Genomic DNA, 21163 nt, shown 5'->3' on the forward strand with positions numbered 1-21163 from the left:
GAGAAAGGGCCTGAAATCAGTATTATCTCATTTTAGAGCAAATACCTGTGAAGATAGCACTGGTGAACTCCTGGCCACCAGAGGCCTTATCATGTTTTCTGACTTGTTCTGATTCACAAACTACTCTGCTAGAATGGGTAAATAGGAAGGAAGATTAAAAAAGTTCTACCCTGTGTTTCTGAGGGGCTGGTGTGAGTTTTGCACTGTTGGAGGGGATTCATTCATTCATTCAGTCATATTTACGGACTGCTTACTTTGAGCAAAGCCCTATACTAAGCGCTTGGGACAATACAGTATAACAGCAAACAGAAAAATTCTCTGCCCACAACAAGCTTACAGTCTAGAAGGGATGTAGCTCACCACCCCTCTGTCCTAATTCCCATTACCTGGGTGCAATTTATCCAAGAGCTCCAGAAACAGTCTTAATTCATGGAGAGTTCACATACAACACTGTGTTCCTGGATCCCAAGGAGTGATCATAAAGTTGCCTTTAGCCCTAGATTTGGGAAGGCAGTGGTTTTGGAATTAACGAAAAGAAAGCCCCTAGATCTTGGGTAGAAACAGGTAAATTGATTGGGTTGTTTAATCAATCCCGACTGAAGCCCCCAGGTTTATTCTAGAGGTGGACAGAATTGTGTGAACCTTCTGAAGTAGGCTAGGAAAACAGACCTTTGAACCCCTCGGAGGCCTTTGCCTTTTAGGTATTTTAGACCATTTGGGTTGGAGGTTGATCTAAACAGGTGGATAGGGTTGATGGGGAAGGTGGTTGAAGGATGATATCAACATTATAATTTACCCTGACCCCTCCTTATAATAAGGGGTTTGGGGCTACCTTCCACTGAGTGGACCACGGCATTAAGGAACAGAGAGCTGAGGCGGCACCAATACACTGTGCCAGTTTTCCAAACACCAGAATGTTGCCGTCATTCCTTGCAAACCTGATCTAGTGCTCAGTAAATACGATCGATTGATAGATTGGTCTCTGAGCTGGATGTGGGCTGAAAATAGACCCTTCCGTTTCGGAGAACGGGATGGCAGGAGGTGGAAGGGCTACCTGGATTCTCTTTCTGACCCTGGGTGGGTCCGTGGAGGGCTATCAGACCCTATGTCAGGATTAGAAAATGGGAATCAATCAATCAGTGGAACTTATTGAGCTACTTACTGTGTGCAGAGCACTGTGTTAGTGCTTGGCATAACAGAACACACTAGACACCCCCTGAGTAGGTAGACATGATCCCTGACTGTGAAGAGCTTACCTTACAGGGAACTTGCTTCCCCAAGCTTCCAAAAGATCAGTAAAGTGGATTTGGTACAGGAGCCTGTTTTTAAGAGCGTCATCTCTTTGAGTGCTCTCCTGTCTCCCTGTTCTCATTGGATCTGCGACCGATTAGAGCATCTCCTTCCTAAATCAGAGCCTTGGAACTACATAGAAGAATAGTTGATAGAAGGAAAGTCCCTAAGGAAGAAGAATGGTTGTGGTCAGCGTGGCCTAGGGGTTAGAGCTTGGGCCTGAGAGTCAGGAGGACCTGGGTTCCAATCATGGTTCCGCCACTTGTCTGCTGTGTGACCTTGTGCAAGTCACTTCACTTCTCTGTGCCTCAGTTACGTCTGTCAAATGGGAATTAAGAACATGAGCCCAATTTGTACTTCCCAAGCGCTTAGTACATTGCTCTGAACACAGTAAGCGCTCAATAAATACGATTGATGATGATGATGAGCCCAATATGGTATGGGGACTGTCCCCAACTCAATTACCTTGTATCTACCCTAGTGCTTAATACTGTGCCTGGAAGATAGTAAGCACTTAGCAAATACCACAATTCATTATTACTATTCATTTGTGTTCTCAGAAAGCTCAACCTGGTTTGGAGTCTCTGGTGAGGATGTTTGAATGGTTTGAGATTCATAGTCTGTGGCCATCAAAATGCCACATGTAGTGAAGATCAATATATGTGTGTTTGGATCATTTTCTTAGTCACCAAGGTAGTAAACGTTTTCCAAGTGATCACCAAATACTGTTTAGCAAGTACTTGTTTCTAGAATAGGTTGCATTAACATTTGCTAAGTTGTGCTCCTTGTTGCCCATCTCTTCAGATTTTGGGAGAATTTCTGCACCTAATTTAGATTTTTGAAATGAATGATGCAGCTATAAGAAATGTAGTACTTCAGGGATTCATGCTGTCTGTGCATGACTGTTACTTTCCTGTCAAAATCAGTTCTTCTCTATTAACGGAGGCGGTTTTCCCAGTTCGAAGGGTTTCCACTGTCCTTGTACCTCCTTCTCTCTGCCTTTTGGCCATTTTCACTTTCTGCCTTCAGCTCTGTGACTTTGGGCAAGTCACTTAACTTCTCTGTGCCTCAGTTACCTCATCTGTAAAATGGGGATTACAGCTGTGACAGCCTGATTACCTTGTATCTACCCCAGTGCTTAGAACAGTGCTTGGCACATAGTAAGCGCTTCACCAATACCATCATTTTATCATTTCCATATGGGAATGGTGGGGAGGGGGTGAAGAAAAGGAAGTGAAATCAACATTAGATAATTTTTGTGATTTTTCAGCAGCTCCTTTATAGGTGAAAGTTGAAGTCAACGACTAAGGTATTAGTTTGGATATCCCTGAAATTCATGTGTCTTCTCTTGAAACAACCAGATTGTCTGCTTGTCAGTGGGACACTACGTGCCTTTTAGTGGACAGCTCTTCAAGTGGGACTTAAAAATAGGGATACTACCTAAATGCATGTATTCAATTGAAATTAACGAACGACAGTAAAATCTAGAAAAATGCTGTGATGATAATAAAGAGGCTATATAAAAGAATCACAAGAAGCTAAGCCCGAGCTTTTGTGAATTCTTAAAATTCTTCATCTCAGGCATGACAAATATCTTTAGATTCCAGAGTGAGAAGAATAATAATTATGCTATTTAGAAATTTAGTAAGTGTTGACTTACTCTGCCCCTGAAATCCACCCATTTTCTTATTCAGCTCCTATTCTATGTGCCCTCCATCCATCCTTCTTCCATTGTCCTTCATTAATCTTCTCACCTAGATAGCCACCAACTCCCTACCACCTGTTGCTACCTTCTGTGTACACTAAATGCTATCTTCTTTCCTCTGCATTCTGATTTCCTTAAGTGCTTATTCTTGCCCTTCCAATCTTTCTTTTTCCTTCAGATTTCTTGAGACTTGAATCCTCCCTCTTCTCATTCTTCCTTTTATTTCCCCCATTCTGTCCATTTCCTTTCCTACCATTTTTTATTCACTTTCTATCTTCAGTCCTGTTCTGGTATTTTCTCTTGCCCAGACAATCTCTCTCTCTCTCTGCATGGCTCATTGGAAAGAGCACGGGCTTGGGAGTCAGAGGTCATGGGTTTGAATCCCTGCTCTGCCACTTGTCAGCTGTGTGACCTTGGGCAAGCCACTTAACTTCTCTGTGCCTCAGTTACCTCATCTGTAAAATGGGGATTAAGACTGTGAGCCCCATGTGGGACAACCTGATCACCTTGTATCCCCCCCAGCGCTTAGAACAGTGCTCTGCACGTAGTAAGTGCTTAACAAATACCAACATTATTATTATTATTTTCTCCCTTTATCATCTTGGGGTTGGTTTGCCTCATTTTTTGTTTACTTTTTTCCTATCTTTTTTTTTCAACCTCTTCTCATATTTACCATTCTGCATTTAATTTTTTTCCATCATTGCTCTAATTTCAGCAACCCCCGCTTGCATTACCACTGCTCCTGGGGTTGCTGGACCATATTCTCTCACTCTGAGGTGTTGAGACCCATCATCCTGGGGACCCCTGGACGAAAAACAATGTTGGGGTCACTCTTTGCTCAGCTCTACTCCTCCGATTAAATTCAGCTCTCTCCTCTCCCAGCCCCACTCACCGAAACTGTGAGCTCAACCTGGTTGGACTCAACTTTCTACTTCTTGTGGGCACCTCGGAGCAGTTGGGGTGGCATTTTTTCCAGTGGCAGCTCAAGTAAGCACAGGTGGCCCCAACTATTCCCTCTCTTTAACTTCACAAGTGGTCTTTTACCACTGGGAGAGATTAGAGTGTGCTTGATGCCTGAGGGGAAGGAGCCATCAGAGACTGAGAGATTGAACATGGCAGTGAGAGAGGTGAAAAGGAGAGCACCAAATAATTTTAGGAGGTTAGAGGGGATGGAGTTAAAGGTACAGGAAGAGGGGTGAATTTAGAGAGCAGGTGGGGAGCAGGAGAAAGATGAGGAAGCAGCAGGAAAGTATTGATGCTGGCGATGGAGGGAATTTGGGGAAATTTATGTGTTTCCCCTCTTAACCTGCCCTCGGACTTTACCACTACTGCTTCCGATCTGATTATGTTGTATAACAATGATGGTATTTGTTAAGTGCTTAAGTCTGTGCCAGGCCCTGTACTAAGCTCTGAGCACAATGCTTAGTATGGTGCCTGGCACTTAGCAAATACCACAATAATTAGTACTACCTCAGCTGTCCCCCATTCAGCTATCAGAAGAGGTGGAGGAAATTGAAAGTAATAATAGTAATAACAATAATAATAAAAATGATGATAATAATTGGGGTATTTGTTAAGAGCTTACTATGCACCATGCACCATACTAAGGGCTGGGCCATGTAAGCTCATTGTAGGCAGGGATTGGGTTTATTGTTTATTGTTGTACTGTAGTCTCCCAAGCGCTATGTACAGTGCTTTGAACACAGTAAGCGCTCAGTAAATATGATTGAATGAATGAATACAATGTAAGCAGATTGGACACGCTCCCAGTCCCTCACGGGGCTCCCAGTTGAAGCAGAGTAGAAGTGTGTCCAGCTGAGGTGGCTGAGAGTTTTCTCTGGTTAGCCCTGCAGTCCTGGATAGGGCAAAGAGAATAGCACTAACCACTCACATTGCAAAATACAGTGGAATTTACATCCCAACCACAGTGGTTTGGTTGCACAGGGTTCTGTCATTTTAGTTCCTTCAAGGGAACATTCCCAAAGTTCCAAGGATCTTATTCTGAATCCGATAATAGTAGTAATGATGGCGTTTGTTAAGTGCTTACTATGTGTCAAGCACCGTTCTAAGCGCTGGGGGAGATACAAGCTAATCAGGTTGGGCACAGTCCATTTCCCACGCAGGGCTCGCAACATTAATCCCCATTTTCCAGATGAGGTAACTGAGGCCCAGTGAAGCGACTTGCCCAAGGTCACACAGCCGACACGCAGCAGAGTCGGGATTAGAACCCACATCCTTCTGGCTCTCAGGCCTGTGCTCTCTCCACGCTGCAGGCCACATTTCTTCTCATGCTTTCTCTGGTTATCTGAATCTGCCTGACCACAAATCAATTATAAAGGACTCTAAGCTCCGTCACTGACAATATTGAGTTTCCCATTAGGAGGGAGGTTTTCAGGTTCCTGAACCTGTTGGAGAGCAGGGCAGCACGGTCTGTTCTAGCGGGTGACTGGGTTCCGTCTCTACCCATGACTCACTGTGGCCCCGAGGCTAGTCATTTAGCCTCTTTTCCACAATCTTCCCATCTCCACCCTGGAAATGATGATTCCCCCTTTGCCCTTCAAAGGAGACTTTCTTCCCACATGGAATTTAAATAACGCTAGTTTGAAAATGAAAAAGGCTAATTTATCCTGGAACCCATTCTTGCCTTGGGGTTAAGAAGCAGCACGGCTTGGGAGTCAGAAGTTTGTGGGTTCTAATCCCGGCTCCTCCACTTGTCAGCTGTGTGACTTTGGGCAAGTCACTTAACGTCTCTGGGCCTCAGTTACCTCATCTGTAAAATGGGGATTAAGACTGTGAGCCCCACGGGGGACAACCTGAGTACCTTGTATCGACCACAGCGCTTAGAACATTGCTTGACATATAGTAAGCGCTTAACAAATACTATTATTATTTTTATTCAGGACTTAAATTCCTTTCCCATGGCAAATGCCGCCAAACTCAAGCTTCAACTCAAGCTGATCTCTGTGCTTGGAAGCGGGTAAAGATAGAGTTGTTCCCCAAAGGTTGTGGAGAGAAGAGTTCCCCTTACTCACTGTAGGAGTGTAATTGTTAAGCGACCACAGGTGTATTGCAGATTGTCGCCTTACACAAAGACTCTAAGTAAATACTACTGATATCATTTCATCTGGGTCATTGGCTCCCCTGAATCCCATGCAGGCAGTAGAGGGAAGGTTGAGAAGTCAAAATGCTCAGAAAACACTATAAGTTGGAATTACTGGAAGATGTCTAAAGCTCGTTATATCTTTGAAATATAAATATATAAACATTTTCGAGGCCTGATTGGCCCTTGGTATCCAAACATTACATCATAATTAATAACAAATGTAAAATATATTACAAATACATACAATAATAGGTCATCCATCTAAAGAACAGCAATAAATGGCCGAGTTTAGCATAAACTTGCAAAACCACTAATGGAGCCACTGCACAGTTTGTTTATCCTCAGAGAAGTTGAGAACTATGCCCCTTATACAGTAACAGTGCAACTCTTAACAGCAGACTCACACATGATAACTGAAAATGCCCTTTAGGGTAATAATAATTGTGGCATTTGTTAAGCACTTACTTACTTGCCAGCACAGTACCAGACACAGGGAGAGATATAAGATAATCAGGGACCGACTTGGGTGCCAGGGATTGTTTGGGAAGTCATTTTTATTGAGATTTCTCTTGGCCTCTGTAGCACCTTGACTGCCCTCCCCAAGCCTCCCACTTCACACCACATTTATTTACGGTAAGGCAAATGAGAAGGAGCGTATTCTTGTGGCTAGAGCACAGGCTTGGGAGTCAAAGGACCTCTACTGTGTGACCTTGGGCAAGTCACTTCACTTCTCTAGGCCTCAGTTACCTCATCTGTAAAATGGGGATTGAGACCGCGAGCCCCACTTGAGACAGGGCCTATGCTTGTATCCACCCCAGCGCTTGGTACAGGGCCTGGCACATAATAATAATAATAATAATAATAATGGCATTTATTAAGCGCTTACTATGTGCAAGCACTGTTCTAATCAATCAATCATATTTATTGAGCGCTTACTATGTGCAGAGCACTGTACTAAGCACTTGGGAAGTACAAATTGGCAACATGTAGAGACAGTCCCTACCCAACAGTGGGCTCACAGTCTAAAAGTTCTAAGTGCTGGGGAATTTACAAGGTGATCAGGTTGTCCCACGGGGGGCTCACAGTCTTAATCCCCATTTTACAGATGAGGGAACTGAGGCCCAGAGAAGTTAAGTGACTTGCCCAAAGTCACACAGCTGACAATTGGCAGAGCGGGATTTGAACCCATGACCTCTGTCTCCAAAGCCCGGGCTCTTTCCACTGAGCCACGCTGCTTCTCATAGTAAGCGCTTAACAAGTACCACTGTTATTACTGGGTTCTGATCCCAGCTCTGCCAGTTGCTCTGCCAGTTGCTTGCTCTGTGACCTTGGGCCTCAGTTTCCTCAGCTGTAAAATGGGGGCAGGGACCATGTCTGACCTAGTTAACTTGTACTTACTCCAGAGGTTAGAACAGTGTTTGACCCATAGTAAGCGCGTAACAAATGCCATAAAAAGATGTATAGTTTTTAAACACCTGCTGGGTGCAGAGTGCTGTATTAAGTGTTTGGGAGAGTTCAATTGACTGCTCCCCTCCTCTTTATCACCGTCCCCGACCCATGCCATCAAGGAGGGCCCATCCTGTTTCACCAGAAATGGAGTAACATTTGGTAGCCTTAGCAACTCAGTGACTTTCACTATGGAGGCATGCTGCTTAGGAAAAGCACTGCCCACCCTCCACATAAACCCTCCCATCCTGTCCCGTTGAAAAAGAGCAGGAAGAAGCTGGAGCGGCAGCCGAGGCATTCCAAATATTTAGAAAGTTGGGAAGGTTGTGGGTGTTGTCACTATTGTTTTCTTCACCGGTCTGCCTGAGTGGGATCCTGAAAGCCGAAAGCTGCTCCTAAAACTATAATATTCTTCTGTCCGCAATAACCGTAATATTTTTTTATTGCTGTCTTTGTGTTGTTCTGCTGCTTGGCTGTCTGTTGTACTCTCCAAAGAGCTGCATCCGTTCATTCATTTAGTCATATTTATTGAGCACTTATACAGAGCACCGTACTAAGCAGTTGAGAGAGTACACTAGAACAATAAACAGACGTATTCCCTGCCCACAACACGCCTACAGTCTAGAGGAAGAGCTTATAGTTTAGGACACTCATCCTCAAGTATGGTGCCAGAAAATTGGTTGAACATTGGGGGACATGCCAAAAAAATGCCTTGCTTTACTCCAGGGGTGATGGGGAAAAGATCTGAGAAGCAACATGCTATATTGGATAGACTGTGGGCCTAGGAGTCAGCAGATCATGAGTTCTAATCCCGGCTTTGCCACTTGTCTACTGTGTGACCTTAGGCAAGTCACTTCACTTCTCTGGGCCCCAGTTACCTCATCTGTAAAATGGGGATTGAGACAGTGAGCCTCACTTGGGACAGGGACTCTATCCAACCCGATTTGCTTGTATCCACCCCAGCACTAGTACAGTGTCTGGCACTTAGCAAGAGCTTAACAAATACTCTTATTATTATTATTATTATTATCTGACATTGTATAGGGAAGCAGCATGGCTCAGTGGAAAGAGCCCGGGCTTTGGAGTCAGAGGTCATCGGTTCAAATCCCGGCTCCACCACTTGTCAGCTGTGTGACTTTGGGCAAGTCATTTCACTTCTCTGGGCCTCAGTTCCCTCATTTGTAAAATGGGGATTAAAATCGTGAGCCCCCCGTGGGACAACCTGATCACCTTGTAAACTCCCCAGCGCTTAGAACAGTGCTTTGCACATAGTAAGCGCTTAATAAATGCCATCATCATTATTATTATTATTATATGTGGCCAACCATAACATTTTGGAGCAGCCTAAAGATCTTGGTGAATTTCTCAGGTCAGCCAAGGCAGCCAAATCCAGGCCTTCTGATGAAGGTCAACTCTTGGAAACAGATGCTCCTTTTATTTTGGAGAGACTCCCTTATATGGAGGGACATGACTTAGATGCTGGATTTGTGGTCACAGTCCTTAAAAATAATAATAATAATAATAATGATAATAATAATGACATGGCATTTATTACGTGCTTACTATGTGCAAAGCACTGTTCTAAGCTCTGGGGGTTTTTACAAAGTGATCAGGTTGTCCCACGGGGGACTCACAGTCTTCATCCCCATTTTACAGAGGAGGGAACTGAGGCCCAGAAAAGTTCAGTGACTTGCACAAAGTCACACAGCTGACAATTGGCGGAGCTGGGATTTGAACCCATGACCCCTGACTCCAAAGCCCGTGCTCTTTCCACTGAGCCTTGCTGCTTCTCTTCTGAGCCACGCTGCTTCTCTTAGTTCCTGTCCTCTCCCCCGCAGCCCTAAATGTACAGGGAGCATTCAAGACTGATGTCCTATCTCCTGTCTGTATAGCAGAAGTGCTTGATACATGGTTATGATACTTATTAAGCACTTGCTGTGGGCCAAACACTGTGCTAGGAACTGGGGTAGATCCCAAATCAGGCACAATCCCTGTCCCACATCATTAACTACTATCGTATCTCCCAAAAGTGGTAAGTAGCAACAAAGAGAAGAGTCTGTAGAAATCTGGGAAGGCTTCCAAGTCTGACAAAATGGTCATGATGGGAGAGTTCAGTGCATGGGTGGGTAAGTAATGCTAACACATGGAAATCTCCAGTGGCTACCAATCAACCTATGCATTAGGCAAAAACTCCTCACCCTCGGCTTCAAGGCTGTCCATCACCTCGACCCCTCCTGCCTCACCTCCCTTCTCTCCTTCTACAGCTCACCCCACACCCTCTGCTCCTCTGCCGCTAATCTCCTCACCGGGCCTCGTTCTCGCCTGTCCCGCCGTCGACCCCCGGCCCACGTCATCCCCCGGGCCTGGAATGCCCTCCCTCTGCCCATCCGCCAAGCTAACTCTCTTCCTCCCTTCAAGGCCCTACTGAGAGCTCACCTCCTCCAGGAGGCCTTCCCAGACTGAGCCCCCTCCTTCCTCTCCCCTTCCTCCCCCTCCCCATCCCCCCCGCCTTACCTCCTTCCCCTCCCCACAGCACCTGTATAAATGTATATATGTTTGTATGTATTTATTACTCTATTTTATTTGTATATGTTTATTCTATTTATTTTATTTTGTTAATATGTTTTGTTTTGCTCTCTGTCTCCCCCTTCTAGACTGTGAGCCTACTATTGGGTAGGTACCATCTCTATATGTTGCCAACTTGTACTTCCCAAGCACTTAGTACAGTGCTCTGCACACAGTAAGCACTCAATAAATATGATTGATTGATTGAATGAATGAATGGAAAGAAGTCATCAGGCTCGGTGGGATTCAAAAGCCGAATAGCAGTGGATTACTTCTGCTCCGGGACTGTGCCAAGCATGAGTTCATAGTCACCATCACTATCTTCCACCTCCTAAATAAATGACATCAAGGATGCATCCAAGGTCTAAACAATGGCATCTCCTCGATGATATCATTGCCTGACAATGTTCTGCCGGAGTGTGTGTTTTCACTGTGCGTTTTGGCTGGAACCTGATGACAGAATTAGGCAGAGTTCTTCCAACGGCGCCCATGATGATGATGGTATTTCTTAAGCACTTACTCTGTGTCAAGCACTGTTCTGAGTTCTGCGGTAGATACTAGGTAATCACGTTGGCCACAGTCACTGAGCAATCTTAATCCCGATTTTCCTGATGCAGAAACTGAGGCACTGAGAAGTGAAGCGACTTGCCCAAGGTCACAGAGCAGACAAGTGACGGAGCCACACTTAGTACAGTGCCTGGCATATAATAAGCGCTTAACAAATGCCATTATTATTTTTATTATTATTAGAACCCAGGTCCTTTCTAACTCCCAGGCCTGTGCTCAGTCCACTAGGCCATGCTGTTTCTCAGCATGTGTGTCTGGTTTTAGAAGCCCCTATTATTGGGAGAAATGGTTATGCACATGCCTGCAGTGTGAGGTATTGGTGGGGAGGGGAGAACTACACTGCTTAATACAGTGCTTTGCATACAGTAAACGCTCAATAAATACAATTGCTTGATTGACTGACTGACTGGTTCTGAACCAGCAACTCCCCAGATCACTAAGGCTCATGAATAGATCACCTGCAAGAGAAAACAATCCTTTGGATTTGGGGTAGACACCTGATGCAGAAATTCTGTCCCAGACAGAAACTCTCCCCTTCCATGTAGTTCACAGTCTCCCCGTCTCAATCCCCATTTTACAGAGGAGGTAACTGAAGCACAGGGAAGTGAAGTGACTTCCCGAAGGTCAAAGAGCAGACAAGTGGCGGAGCCAGAATTAGAACCGTGTTCCTTTTGATTCCCAGGTTCGTGCTAGCAGTGCTGCTATGCTGCTAGTGGATCTAGCAATGATGACAGCAGTGGCAGGGAGGAGTTGGACCCACCCATTTCAGAAAATGTAACGTTTTGATGGCGTTGTGCCCTCCTGCTTAGACAGCAAGCCCCATGAGGGACAGGGGCTGTGTCTACCCTAGTTAACTTGTATGTATCTCGGCGCTTAGAAGAGTGTTGGCCACATAGTAAGCGCTTAACAAATACCATTAAAAAAAAAAGTGGCCACCCCAGGCCCCAAAGGAAGCTTTATCCAGCTCAGAATTCAGTCACCGAGGTTTCCGAATCCTATCTTTGATTTATTCCTTCAGTCTTTGTTTATTGAGCACTTTCTGTGTGCAGAGCGCTTTATGAGCATGAGAAGCAGCGTGGCTCAATGGAAAGAGCATGGGCTTTGGAGTCAGAGGTCACGGGTTCAAATCCTGGCTTCTCCAGTTGTCAGCTGTGTGACGCTGGGCAAATCACTTAACTTGTCTGTGCCTTAGTTACCTCATCTGTAAAATGGGAATTAATACTGTGAGCCCCACATGGGAAAACCTAATCACCTTGTAATCTCCCCAGCGCTTAGAACAGTGCTTTGCACATACTAAGCGCTTAATAAATGCCATCATTATTATTATTATTAACTACTTGGGAGAGTACAATTTAACAATGAACAGACACAATCCCAGGCCACAACAAGCTTACAGTCTAGAGGGGAAGACAGACATTAATATATTACAGATATGTATGTAAGTGCTGTGGGGTTGGGAGGGGGGATGAATAAAGGGAGCAAGTCAGGGTGAAGCAGAACGGAGTGGGAGAAGAGGAAGGGAGGATTTAAAGAAGGCCTCTTGGAGGAGATGAGCCTTCAGTAAGGCTTTGGAGTAGGGCAAGTATAATTGTCTGTCAGATAGGAGGAGGGAGGGCATTCCAGGCCAGAGACAAGACAGAGGTGAGAGGTCAGCGACGAGAAACCCCTTGTCATCCCCGGCCTTGGAAACCCTGATGGATTTGGAAAGGTTTTAGAAAATAGTTCTGGCCCCAGTATGAATGGAGCTCTAACTATGTATTAAGCTCACTGAAACGTACGTTGTACTAGAGTTCTATTTGATATTTGATTCTGCATCTTGTTAATGTGAGGTTGAATTCTGCTCTCCTGATTCTGTTAAGACTTTTCTTCAATCCCCACCTCCTTTTTCTTTCCCAGTGCCAGCTCGCTCTCTGTTCTTTGTACCGCACCAGTAATCCATTCTGAACAGCCTGTAAAGATGAAACTCTTTGTAGGCAAACTGGGCAGTTTAAGTGCTTGCGGAATTACTTTATATCTGTAATACTAGAATCACTAAAAGTGCTAAACCTGTCAGCTTTCCGTAGATTGTTTAACTGTATCATTAGCAGGTCATTCGGATATGTCACCGTAATTGAAAAGGGCAGGTGTGTATTTGTGTTTTCGGGTTTATCCATGTACAGATGATGAGGCGTTTTGTCTAGCGACAGTCTGTCAGCCAAGTATCTTGTCACAAGTCACAAGACTTAAATCCCTTTTTATCTCAAAAGCTTCAGGCGCAGTTGGAAACTTACACTTTGATGACTACTTGCTTCTTTTGTCTGTAGTGCATTTCTGGAATATTTGTCAAGATTTTATCAGTGCTTAGGCTTATTTGAGTACCTCACGTATTGTAAAACTAGCTTCTCTTGAAAGCTTGGGGAGTTTTATTTAGCTCGTGTTGTTTAATATAATCATGAAAGCTAATCCTTCTCTTATATGATTGCTTGCCAGGGTAAATCCCATTCACGTATATGCATCTTTTATTCTGCTTTTACCTCTTCAACTTTTTTTTTTTGTAAGTATTGTTTTAGGGTTTTGCTTTTTGTGTCGGTGGAGGGAGTAAGGAAGTGATTTAAGCCTAAGCTCATTGCATTTTTGTCCCGTCTGACAGAAACAGTGCATTCTCTTGAGGAAACCTTCCTTAAGGACCTGGAATTTGTTTTCCATCAGGGTCTCTGGAATAAAAGACAGTAGGATAGTATTGAAATGCACTTGACCTTGTTTCTCCGACTTAAGTAAAAGTACCTTGGCTTTTAAACAAGGAAATTTTTGTTCAGGTGTCAACATCAGACTATTATCAAGGGAAAAGCCAACGTATTCAGTTATTCTTCTCTCAGGTAGTTAATACCCAAACTCTTGGGCAGAAGTCTGAGCTACCTGACAGCTGCAGTCCAAGTATATCGGCTGGATTTTCACAAGCCCTGCACAAATGCAGTTCCCTCTTCAGAGCATCTTAAACTGAAGTGCTTGAGATCAATTTGAAATTATATTATTAATTGTTACCCATCCTTGGTTCATTCAGTTGCAGGTAGTGTGCTGTATAATACAAAATGACTACAATGACATAAATCTCCAATTCTGTAAATGGACCTAAACAGGTGTTTTGTCATTCATCCCCCCTCCACCCCTTGTTTATGCTGTAGAAGGAATGAAAAGGGGCACTAGGCAAGCTGCTTTTTGTCTACTTTTTGAAATGCAATTTTCTCATTTTTCGACTAGCTCTGCTTATTGAGAGGATCAAAGTCCATTAAAGGAAACACACCTGGCTCCTGTGGATCAACTCAGGAGTTTGGCCCAGGTCTAGCCAGCCAGAGCTGGCCTTCTGAATGCCAGCTTTCTCTAGGGATGGACTGACCCTCAGGGCTTTCTGAGGAAGTGGCAGACTCAGAGAGCAATTTCGCCATAAAGAATCCTGAAGCAGTGACATCAATCACTGATCAGCATTTCTTGCAAAATCATTCGGTGGCGCTCAGCTGCAAATGCATAATTGAGCCGGTGAACCTTTGCAACCGGAAGGAAGATGTCGTCTCCGGTGACATTTGATTTGCTTTTTGTCTTCCTTGTGTCCCCTACCTTTTTATTTTTATTCTTTATTTTTGCAGGTGCAGGATATCTGCTTCAGCCATGACTGCCGCTGGGTGGTGGTCAGTACACTCCGGGGCACCTCGCACGTCTTCCCGATCAACCCTTACGGCGGGCAGCCCTGCGTCCGCACTCACATGTCCCCCCGGGTTGTGAACCGCATGAGCCGCTTTCAGAAAAGCGCGGGGCTGGAAGAGATAGAGCAAGAGCTGACGTCGAAGCAAGGAGGCCGCTGCAGTCCTGTCCCTGGGCTGTCAAGTAGCCCTTCTGGATCACCTCTCCACGGTAAACAGTGGCTCCCCCTCCACTCTCCGGGCACACACGTCTGGTCACTAAGGGGATTTGGGTGGTCACCGGTCTCTGCTCTTCTAGACGGAACACTCACCCCACTGTCAGGATTGGTTCAGACCCAGTGGGTTCATGTTAGGCCTTAAAAACGGGCGCCACCTCATTTTTAACTCAGTCCATCACTGTCGTATTTATTGAGTGCTCACTGCATGCAGAACAATGTACTGAGCGCTTGGGAGAGTGCAGAACTACAGCACTGGCAAACAAGTGAATTGCAACAGATGCACTCCCCTCTTTATGCATGGCATTACTAAACTCCTGAAATGTTGATACAGAGCACTTCAGTAGTCCGCAAGGTAGATGAAAAGGTTTTGCCATTTACAAGCTGTACATTGAGTTTCATAGCCATCACAGGAGTAGGACTTGGCCTGTACCCTTTTTTTTTTTTTTGGTATTGATTAAGCACTTACTCTGTGCCAGGCATTGTACTAAGTACCAGGTTGGATGCACAATAATTGGATTGGAGGTAATCCCTATCCCACATGGGGCTCACAGTTTTAATCCCCATTTTTACAGGTTCATTCATTCATTCATTCAGTCGTATTTATTGAGCGCTTACTGTGTGCCGAGCTCTGTACTAAGCGCTTAGCACTGTACTGAGGCCCAGAGAAGTGAAGTGACTTGCCCAAGGTCTCACAGAAGACAAGTGGCAGAGCTGGGATTAGAAGTGAGGTCCTCTGACTCTCAGACCCCAGCTCTTTCCACTAGGCCACGATGCTTTTCTGCATTTCTGTACTTTTCTGCACTAACATTGCAATTAGCCCATGAGATGACATGGTGTTTCATTTTATTAAAAGATATAGTTCTCCATCCAAGACAGCAAAACCTTATCGCCTATGCACTATTTTAAAAAGACACATTTTTAAACATTTTCTGTGGGGCCAAGCATATTTCTATTCTAGTCAGGTGTTTTGCCGAGTTGGCAAATGCAAGGAGTCCATTCTGCTTTGCTTTGGTGCCCTCTGCACCCAGGTGGGTTGTGCAGATCATCATTGCCATTCTGGAATAATAATTATTGTGTGGTATTTGTTTAGCACATTCTATGTGCCAGATACTGTACTAAGCGCTGGCAGGGTGGGGGGAATACAAGCAAACCTGGTTGGACACAGTCCCTGTCCCACATCAGGCTCACAGTCTGAATCCCTGTTTTACAGTTGAGGAAACTAAGGCATAGACTCAGGAGAAGCAGAGTGTCTCAGTGGAAATAGCAGGGGCTTTGGAGTCAGAGGTCATGGGTTCAAATCCCAGCTCCACCAGTTGTCAGCTGTGTGACTTTGGGCAAGTCACTTCACTTCTCTGTGCCTCAGTTACCTCATCTGTAAAATGGGGATGTAGACTGTGAGCCCTCCGGGGGACAACCTGATCACCTTGTAACCTCCCCAGCGCTTAGAACAGTGCTTTGCACATAGTAAGCACTTAATAAATGCCATCATTATTATTATTATTATAGATAAGTTAGGTCACGCATTAGACTAGTGGCTGAGGTGGGATTAGAACCCATGACCTCCTGACTCCAAGGCCCAAGCTCTATCCATTCGGCCATGCCGCCGACAATAACGTACCAAATGGACCCTGAACCAATCCCATCGCAATAAGGGAAGTACCGCACATTTGCGACCGGATATGGTGGTGATTCCACGTTTGTGGCCGGCTGGCTCTTCGGGGAAGGCTCAGACATTACTTCATTCCCAGTCTTGGACCTTTCCAGGGCCTGGATTCGGTCTCAGAAGAAACAGTTTTGCTGCGAGTTCAGTTGTGTAGGTCAGCGTGGGGTTGCTCTTCTGTCGGTCAATTTACCGTAAATACACAGGCCCAGGGCCGATGGTCAGGATGTGGGCGTGCACTGCCTTGCGCTAGATCTGAAAAAAGCAGATCCAGGCACATTATCGGACTTATCCACATCTCGTAAGTGCAGTTTGCTCTTTTGATTCGTTTAGCAGAATCCAGCTTCCAAACTGGACAGTAGTCCAAGTGGTACTGGACCTGTTTGTCTCCGAAATGTGTCCGTTACATTAGCAGATCGAATCTGTGGGCGAAGTTCCTGGATCAGACCACAGTGTGTGGAAAAAAGATATTATATAATAGTAATAATAATGATGGCATTTGTTCAGCGCTTACTATGTGCAAAGCACTGTTCTAAGTGCTGGGGGGGGATAAAAGGTTTAATATATTCTCAAGAGTGATACAAAACGTCTTCATTCATTCATTCATTCAATTGTATTTATAATAATAATAATAATAATGATGGCATTTGTTCAGCGCTTACTATGTGCAAAGCACTGTTCTAAGCGCTGGGGGGGATACAAGGTTTAATATATTCTCAAGAGTGATACAAAACGTCTTCATTCATTCATTCATTCAATCGTATTTATAATAATAGTAATAATGATGGCATTTGTTCAGCGCTTACTATGTGCAAAGCACTGTTCTAAGCACTGGGGGGATACAACGTTTAATATATTCTCAAGAGTTATACAAGACATCTTCATTCATTCATTCATTCAGTCATGTTTATAATAATAATAATAATAATGATGGCATTTGTTCAGCACTTACTATGTGCAAAGCACCATTCGAAGCACTGGGGGGAATACAAGGTGATCAGGTTGTCCCACGTGGGGCTCACAGTCGACACAACATATATGTAGACACAACATGGCATAGTGGATAAAGCACAGGACTGGGAGTGAGAAGGTCATGGGTTCTAATGCCGGTTCCACACTTGTCTGCGGTGTGACCTTGGGCAAGTCATTTCACTTCTCTGTGCCTCAGTTACCTCACCTGTAAAATGGGGATTAAGACTGTGAGCCCCACATGGGACAGGGGCTGTGTCCAACTCGATTTGCATGTATACAGTCCAGACCTTAGTACGGTGCCTGGCACACAGTAAGCACTTAACGAATACCATTATTATCAGTATTATTATTATTATTATTATTATTATATCACTTTTTAAAGAACACGATTGGCTACTGTATCTCTCATCCAAGTAAATCTGACTCATCTAAAGAACACGATTGGCTACTGTATCTCTCATCCAAGTAAATCTGACTCATCAAGAAAGGTAACGGTAAGCTATAGTCATTCTAAATGTATTCAGTGTGTGATATTTAAAGAGAGGCCAAATGCATTGTTTGGTTTTGATTAATAGAAGAAGAAAAGCAGATATGCTCATATGCTCACACTGCATGGTGGCATTTCTTAAATGTCAAGACTCATAACAAGATACACCCTTCAGTCACTTAACAGTGAATAGAACAAGCTCTAAAGAAAGTTGGATTCACTGCAACTCTGTATACACAAATTCAGTGTTTGTGAAATTTTTTAGCTAAAATTACAAGCAGGTGTAGTGTATCTTGAATCCCCCCCTCCCCCCAAAAAGGTAACATAAGTTGCCTGGCGTAGACAGGAGGTGGCCAACTTCTCACATCTGGAAGACCAGATGTTTTAGTAGTCTCTGCTAGGGAGACCAGTTCAGTTGAGAAATTCATATTTTAAAACCTAAACCAGCCCATGGACACTTGATGGCACTTTGTGAGCGTGAGAGAGTCCTCTTGCCTACTCCCAGTTGGTTGACCCACAAAAATAGGGAATTGTAATTCTGGCAACTTCATTCCTAAGGGAAAATTCCATTTGAATGTGGACTGTTTGCTTAGGTTCATCACGTTTGCTACTGCCTGTCGAGATTGCAACTGCCCAGAGGGCAGACGCATCATGGGACTCGGCACCAAAAGGGTTCTACAGTGGCAGATGGATGAGATAGATGATGGGAAGGAGCGGAAAACACGCCTCACTCCTAGAAGTGGCGTCTCTAATCTCTCCAGAAATTCCTTTCACCATCTGCCCTCGTGACTCCTTATAAGGAAAGATGTATAACCTGCAAGATTTCTGTGTGGTTGGCGATGCTTCGAACTCTGACAGGAGGCCTAGGGTGTCGTCAGGGTAAAAAGATGGAACCTTAGAGAGAGAGACAGATTTTCTGTTCATCTACTGGTTTATTAAGCTGCAGTAATTAGGCTGATTATGGTTGGGAATTTGAGCTACGAAGTAGTTTTTTAATTCAAAATTATGAGGGAAAAGAACCTGAGCAGCCAGGAGACAGGTGAGACAAACTAATAATTTTTAATAGCTCGTCTTTGTTTTCTAATACACTCAATTCTGCCATAGCGTATATTCTTGCTACCGATTTTGCGTAGAACTTTGGTAGAGAAACTGGGAATAGAGAATAAAGCATGCGGCCCTGCTTGACTAGGCTGTGCTGCAATTTGGGAAGATTCATTCATTCATCAAGTGCTTACTGTGGGCACTGTAGCTTATGCCCAGGTGTGTAACATTAGCACTAAAGTACAAACTTTTCATAATCTGAGGTTCTGCAAGAACGCATCCCCGGTATTATAGGAGAACTGGGTGATACTGAAAATTATTTTATTTCTGACCATGTCATTTTTAATAATTTTACTCGTGGATCCGTGATGTGGTAAGGGCCTTGAAAGAGTGTTTTGGGGTTGCTTTTTTAAAGTGTGGAATCATTATGTTTGAATAAAATTTTACCTAGGCTTTTACATGCCAAGATCTAGTTTATGGGAGGATCAGCTGGGTCTCCAAGAGACTATTCCCACCCCGGGAGAGGCTTTACACCAAGATCGATTCTGCTGTCACACCGGTGGCTGCTGAGTGTTCTCTTTGCTTTTCCCCTTCCTCCTCCGTCTTTCCTCTTCCTCTTCCTCCACGCATCCCTGCCCACAATTTCCATCCCCCCCCCACCCCCCCCGTTTCTCTTATTTTCATGTCCTTGGTGCCCTGAGCATTTCTCAAGCTCCGCCTGGAAATATTATTTTGACCACATTTTGCTACCAGAACTCATTGTCATTAACAGTAGAGTTTCCAGGAAAGAGTTGATCGAGTTTTAAAATTCTGCCCCCGAGGCCAGTTTCTGAGGACAATTTAGTTGTAGAACTAACACTTAAAATGTGGGACTCTCCGGACAGTGATGTTTTTGTCGTTGGGAAAGGTGTTTAAATAGAGGAGTCTCTAGGCTGGCTTCTGAAGTTGAGCATTCCCTTTGCTTGGCTTGTTGATTTTTAAGCATCATCTTACGACAGTAAGCAGAGCAGAAGACACCCTCGAACTCAAGGGCTGTCTGGTGGACCGTTTCAGGGTTTTGACGGGCAGGCAAACATTCTGATTGGGAAGAAGCTCGTTTCTGAAGCCAAGAAGAATCCTGGGAGGGGCTCAGAGCCTAAGCAACCCAAGTTAAAAGTGCCCCGTTACTCTACATGCTTTCTTCTTCCTTTCTGTTCTTTATGAGGCACAAACACTAGCCCCGGTTATTTTTCTTTTTCTCCCTTTAAAGTTGTCACGTCCAAACAAGAACGTCATTGCTTTAGATTCGGCTCCGAAACAATGCACGTACAATTTTTTTTCTCCACCAGCAACAGATTGTTTATCTCAGCAATGTAAACCTCCGATGGTGGGGGCATGGGGAAAAGGGGGCTTCATCTTGAAAACAAATCACGTTTGGCCTCAGCGTGGTTTGCCGGCGTTTCTTACTGCAAAGTGAAGTAAAAGGAAACTGTTAACGAACAATTGATAAAGAGAGATTTCCTTTACACCCTTTGGAGCCGGCACAGATTAGGATGGGGTTATTTTATCTGGGAATATATTTTTGTCATTCATTAAGGTTGCCAGAGTTGGCTTCTCAGCCGGTGTCCTTTTAAGGACTTTTCGTGCACTCTGCTTTCAGAGACATCCTCCGAATGCCGACGTTTCTCATAAGCCAGTGACAATTAGCACCCGATTTTAATAGGTCAGAGCTTTCCATCTTAATGTTTTGGCATTTTCTACTCATTCGAAAACAAAATCAGTAATTAGCCCCTGAAAATCAATCATTAACTAATTTCGTTTTTATCCCCAACTCAGAAATATTCTCTGGTTGTTCTATTGATTTTAACTTAGACACAATAATTAATTTTATCTCCCCTCCCCTTTTTTGTAGCTATTAGTTGATGCTCCTGTAGATGGAATTTATTACTTCGAGCTTTCAGAAGTGACTGTCTCATCTAGGAGGCAGTCCAGTGTTTTCCTAGGCTTCAGCTGAGGGAGGTAATTGGCATCTGTATAAGTTTCTATGTGAAATAGACTCTGATGATGATATTTCGAGACCCTTGGATCAAAACTTCCCAGGAAGCTTGCTGTGCGATTCATTGTAAAAAATGCTTTGGTTTCAAGCTCCCCAAGTTGGAAAGAACGGCTTTCAAATGATGGTTGCATCACTTTTCATTTTAGTATCTCTGTGTTGCATTCCTTTTACAAGTCAAGGGCCTGCTTATAGCCTGCGTGTAACATTTGATGGTTTCACGTAATTATTTACTTTTGTTGATCAGTAATTTTCTTGACGCAGACCACATCACAAATGTAAATACAAAGCAACTGCACATTTCAGTCTTATATAGTTCCACCTACTTAGAACAATCAGTAATAATGTGATGTTTCTTGAACTCTTTCTCCACATCACTATTTAATTGTGGATTGAAGTTTCC

The 21163-nt window shown here is 44.1% G+C and overlaps 1 protein-coding gene across 7 annotated transcripts in view; it reads left to right on the plus strand.

Annotated features, from left to right (window-relative positions):
* BCAS3 (BCAS3 microtubule associated cell migration factor) overlaps positions 1–21163 on the plus strand; it is a 718088-nt gene that overhangs the window by 262085 nt on the left and 434840 nt on the right. For all 7 annotated transcript variants that reach the window (XM_038758926.1, XM_038758927.1, XM_038758925.1 and 4 more), the window contains exon 15: positions 14297–14561. In XM_038758926.1, coding sequence (XP_038614854.1) covers positions 14297–14561 — 265 coding nt within the window. The remainder of the gene's footprint in view (positions 1–14296; positions 14562–21163) is intronic.

The sequence above is a fragment of the Tachyglossus aculeatus genome, chromosome 17 (genome assembly GCF_015852505.1).
Source record: "Tachyglossus aculeatus isolate mTacAcu1 chromosome 17, mTacAcu1.pri, whole genome shotgun sequence".
Classification (NCBI taxonomy): domain Eukaryota; kingdom Metazoa; phylum Chordata; class Mammalia; order Monotremata; family Tachyglossidae; genus Tachyglossus; species Tachyglossus aculeatus.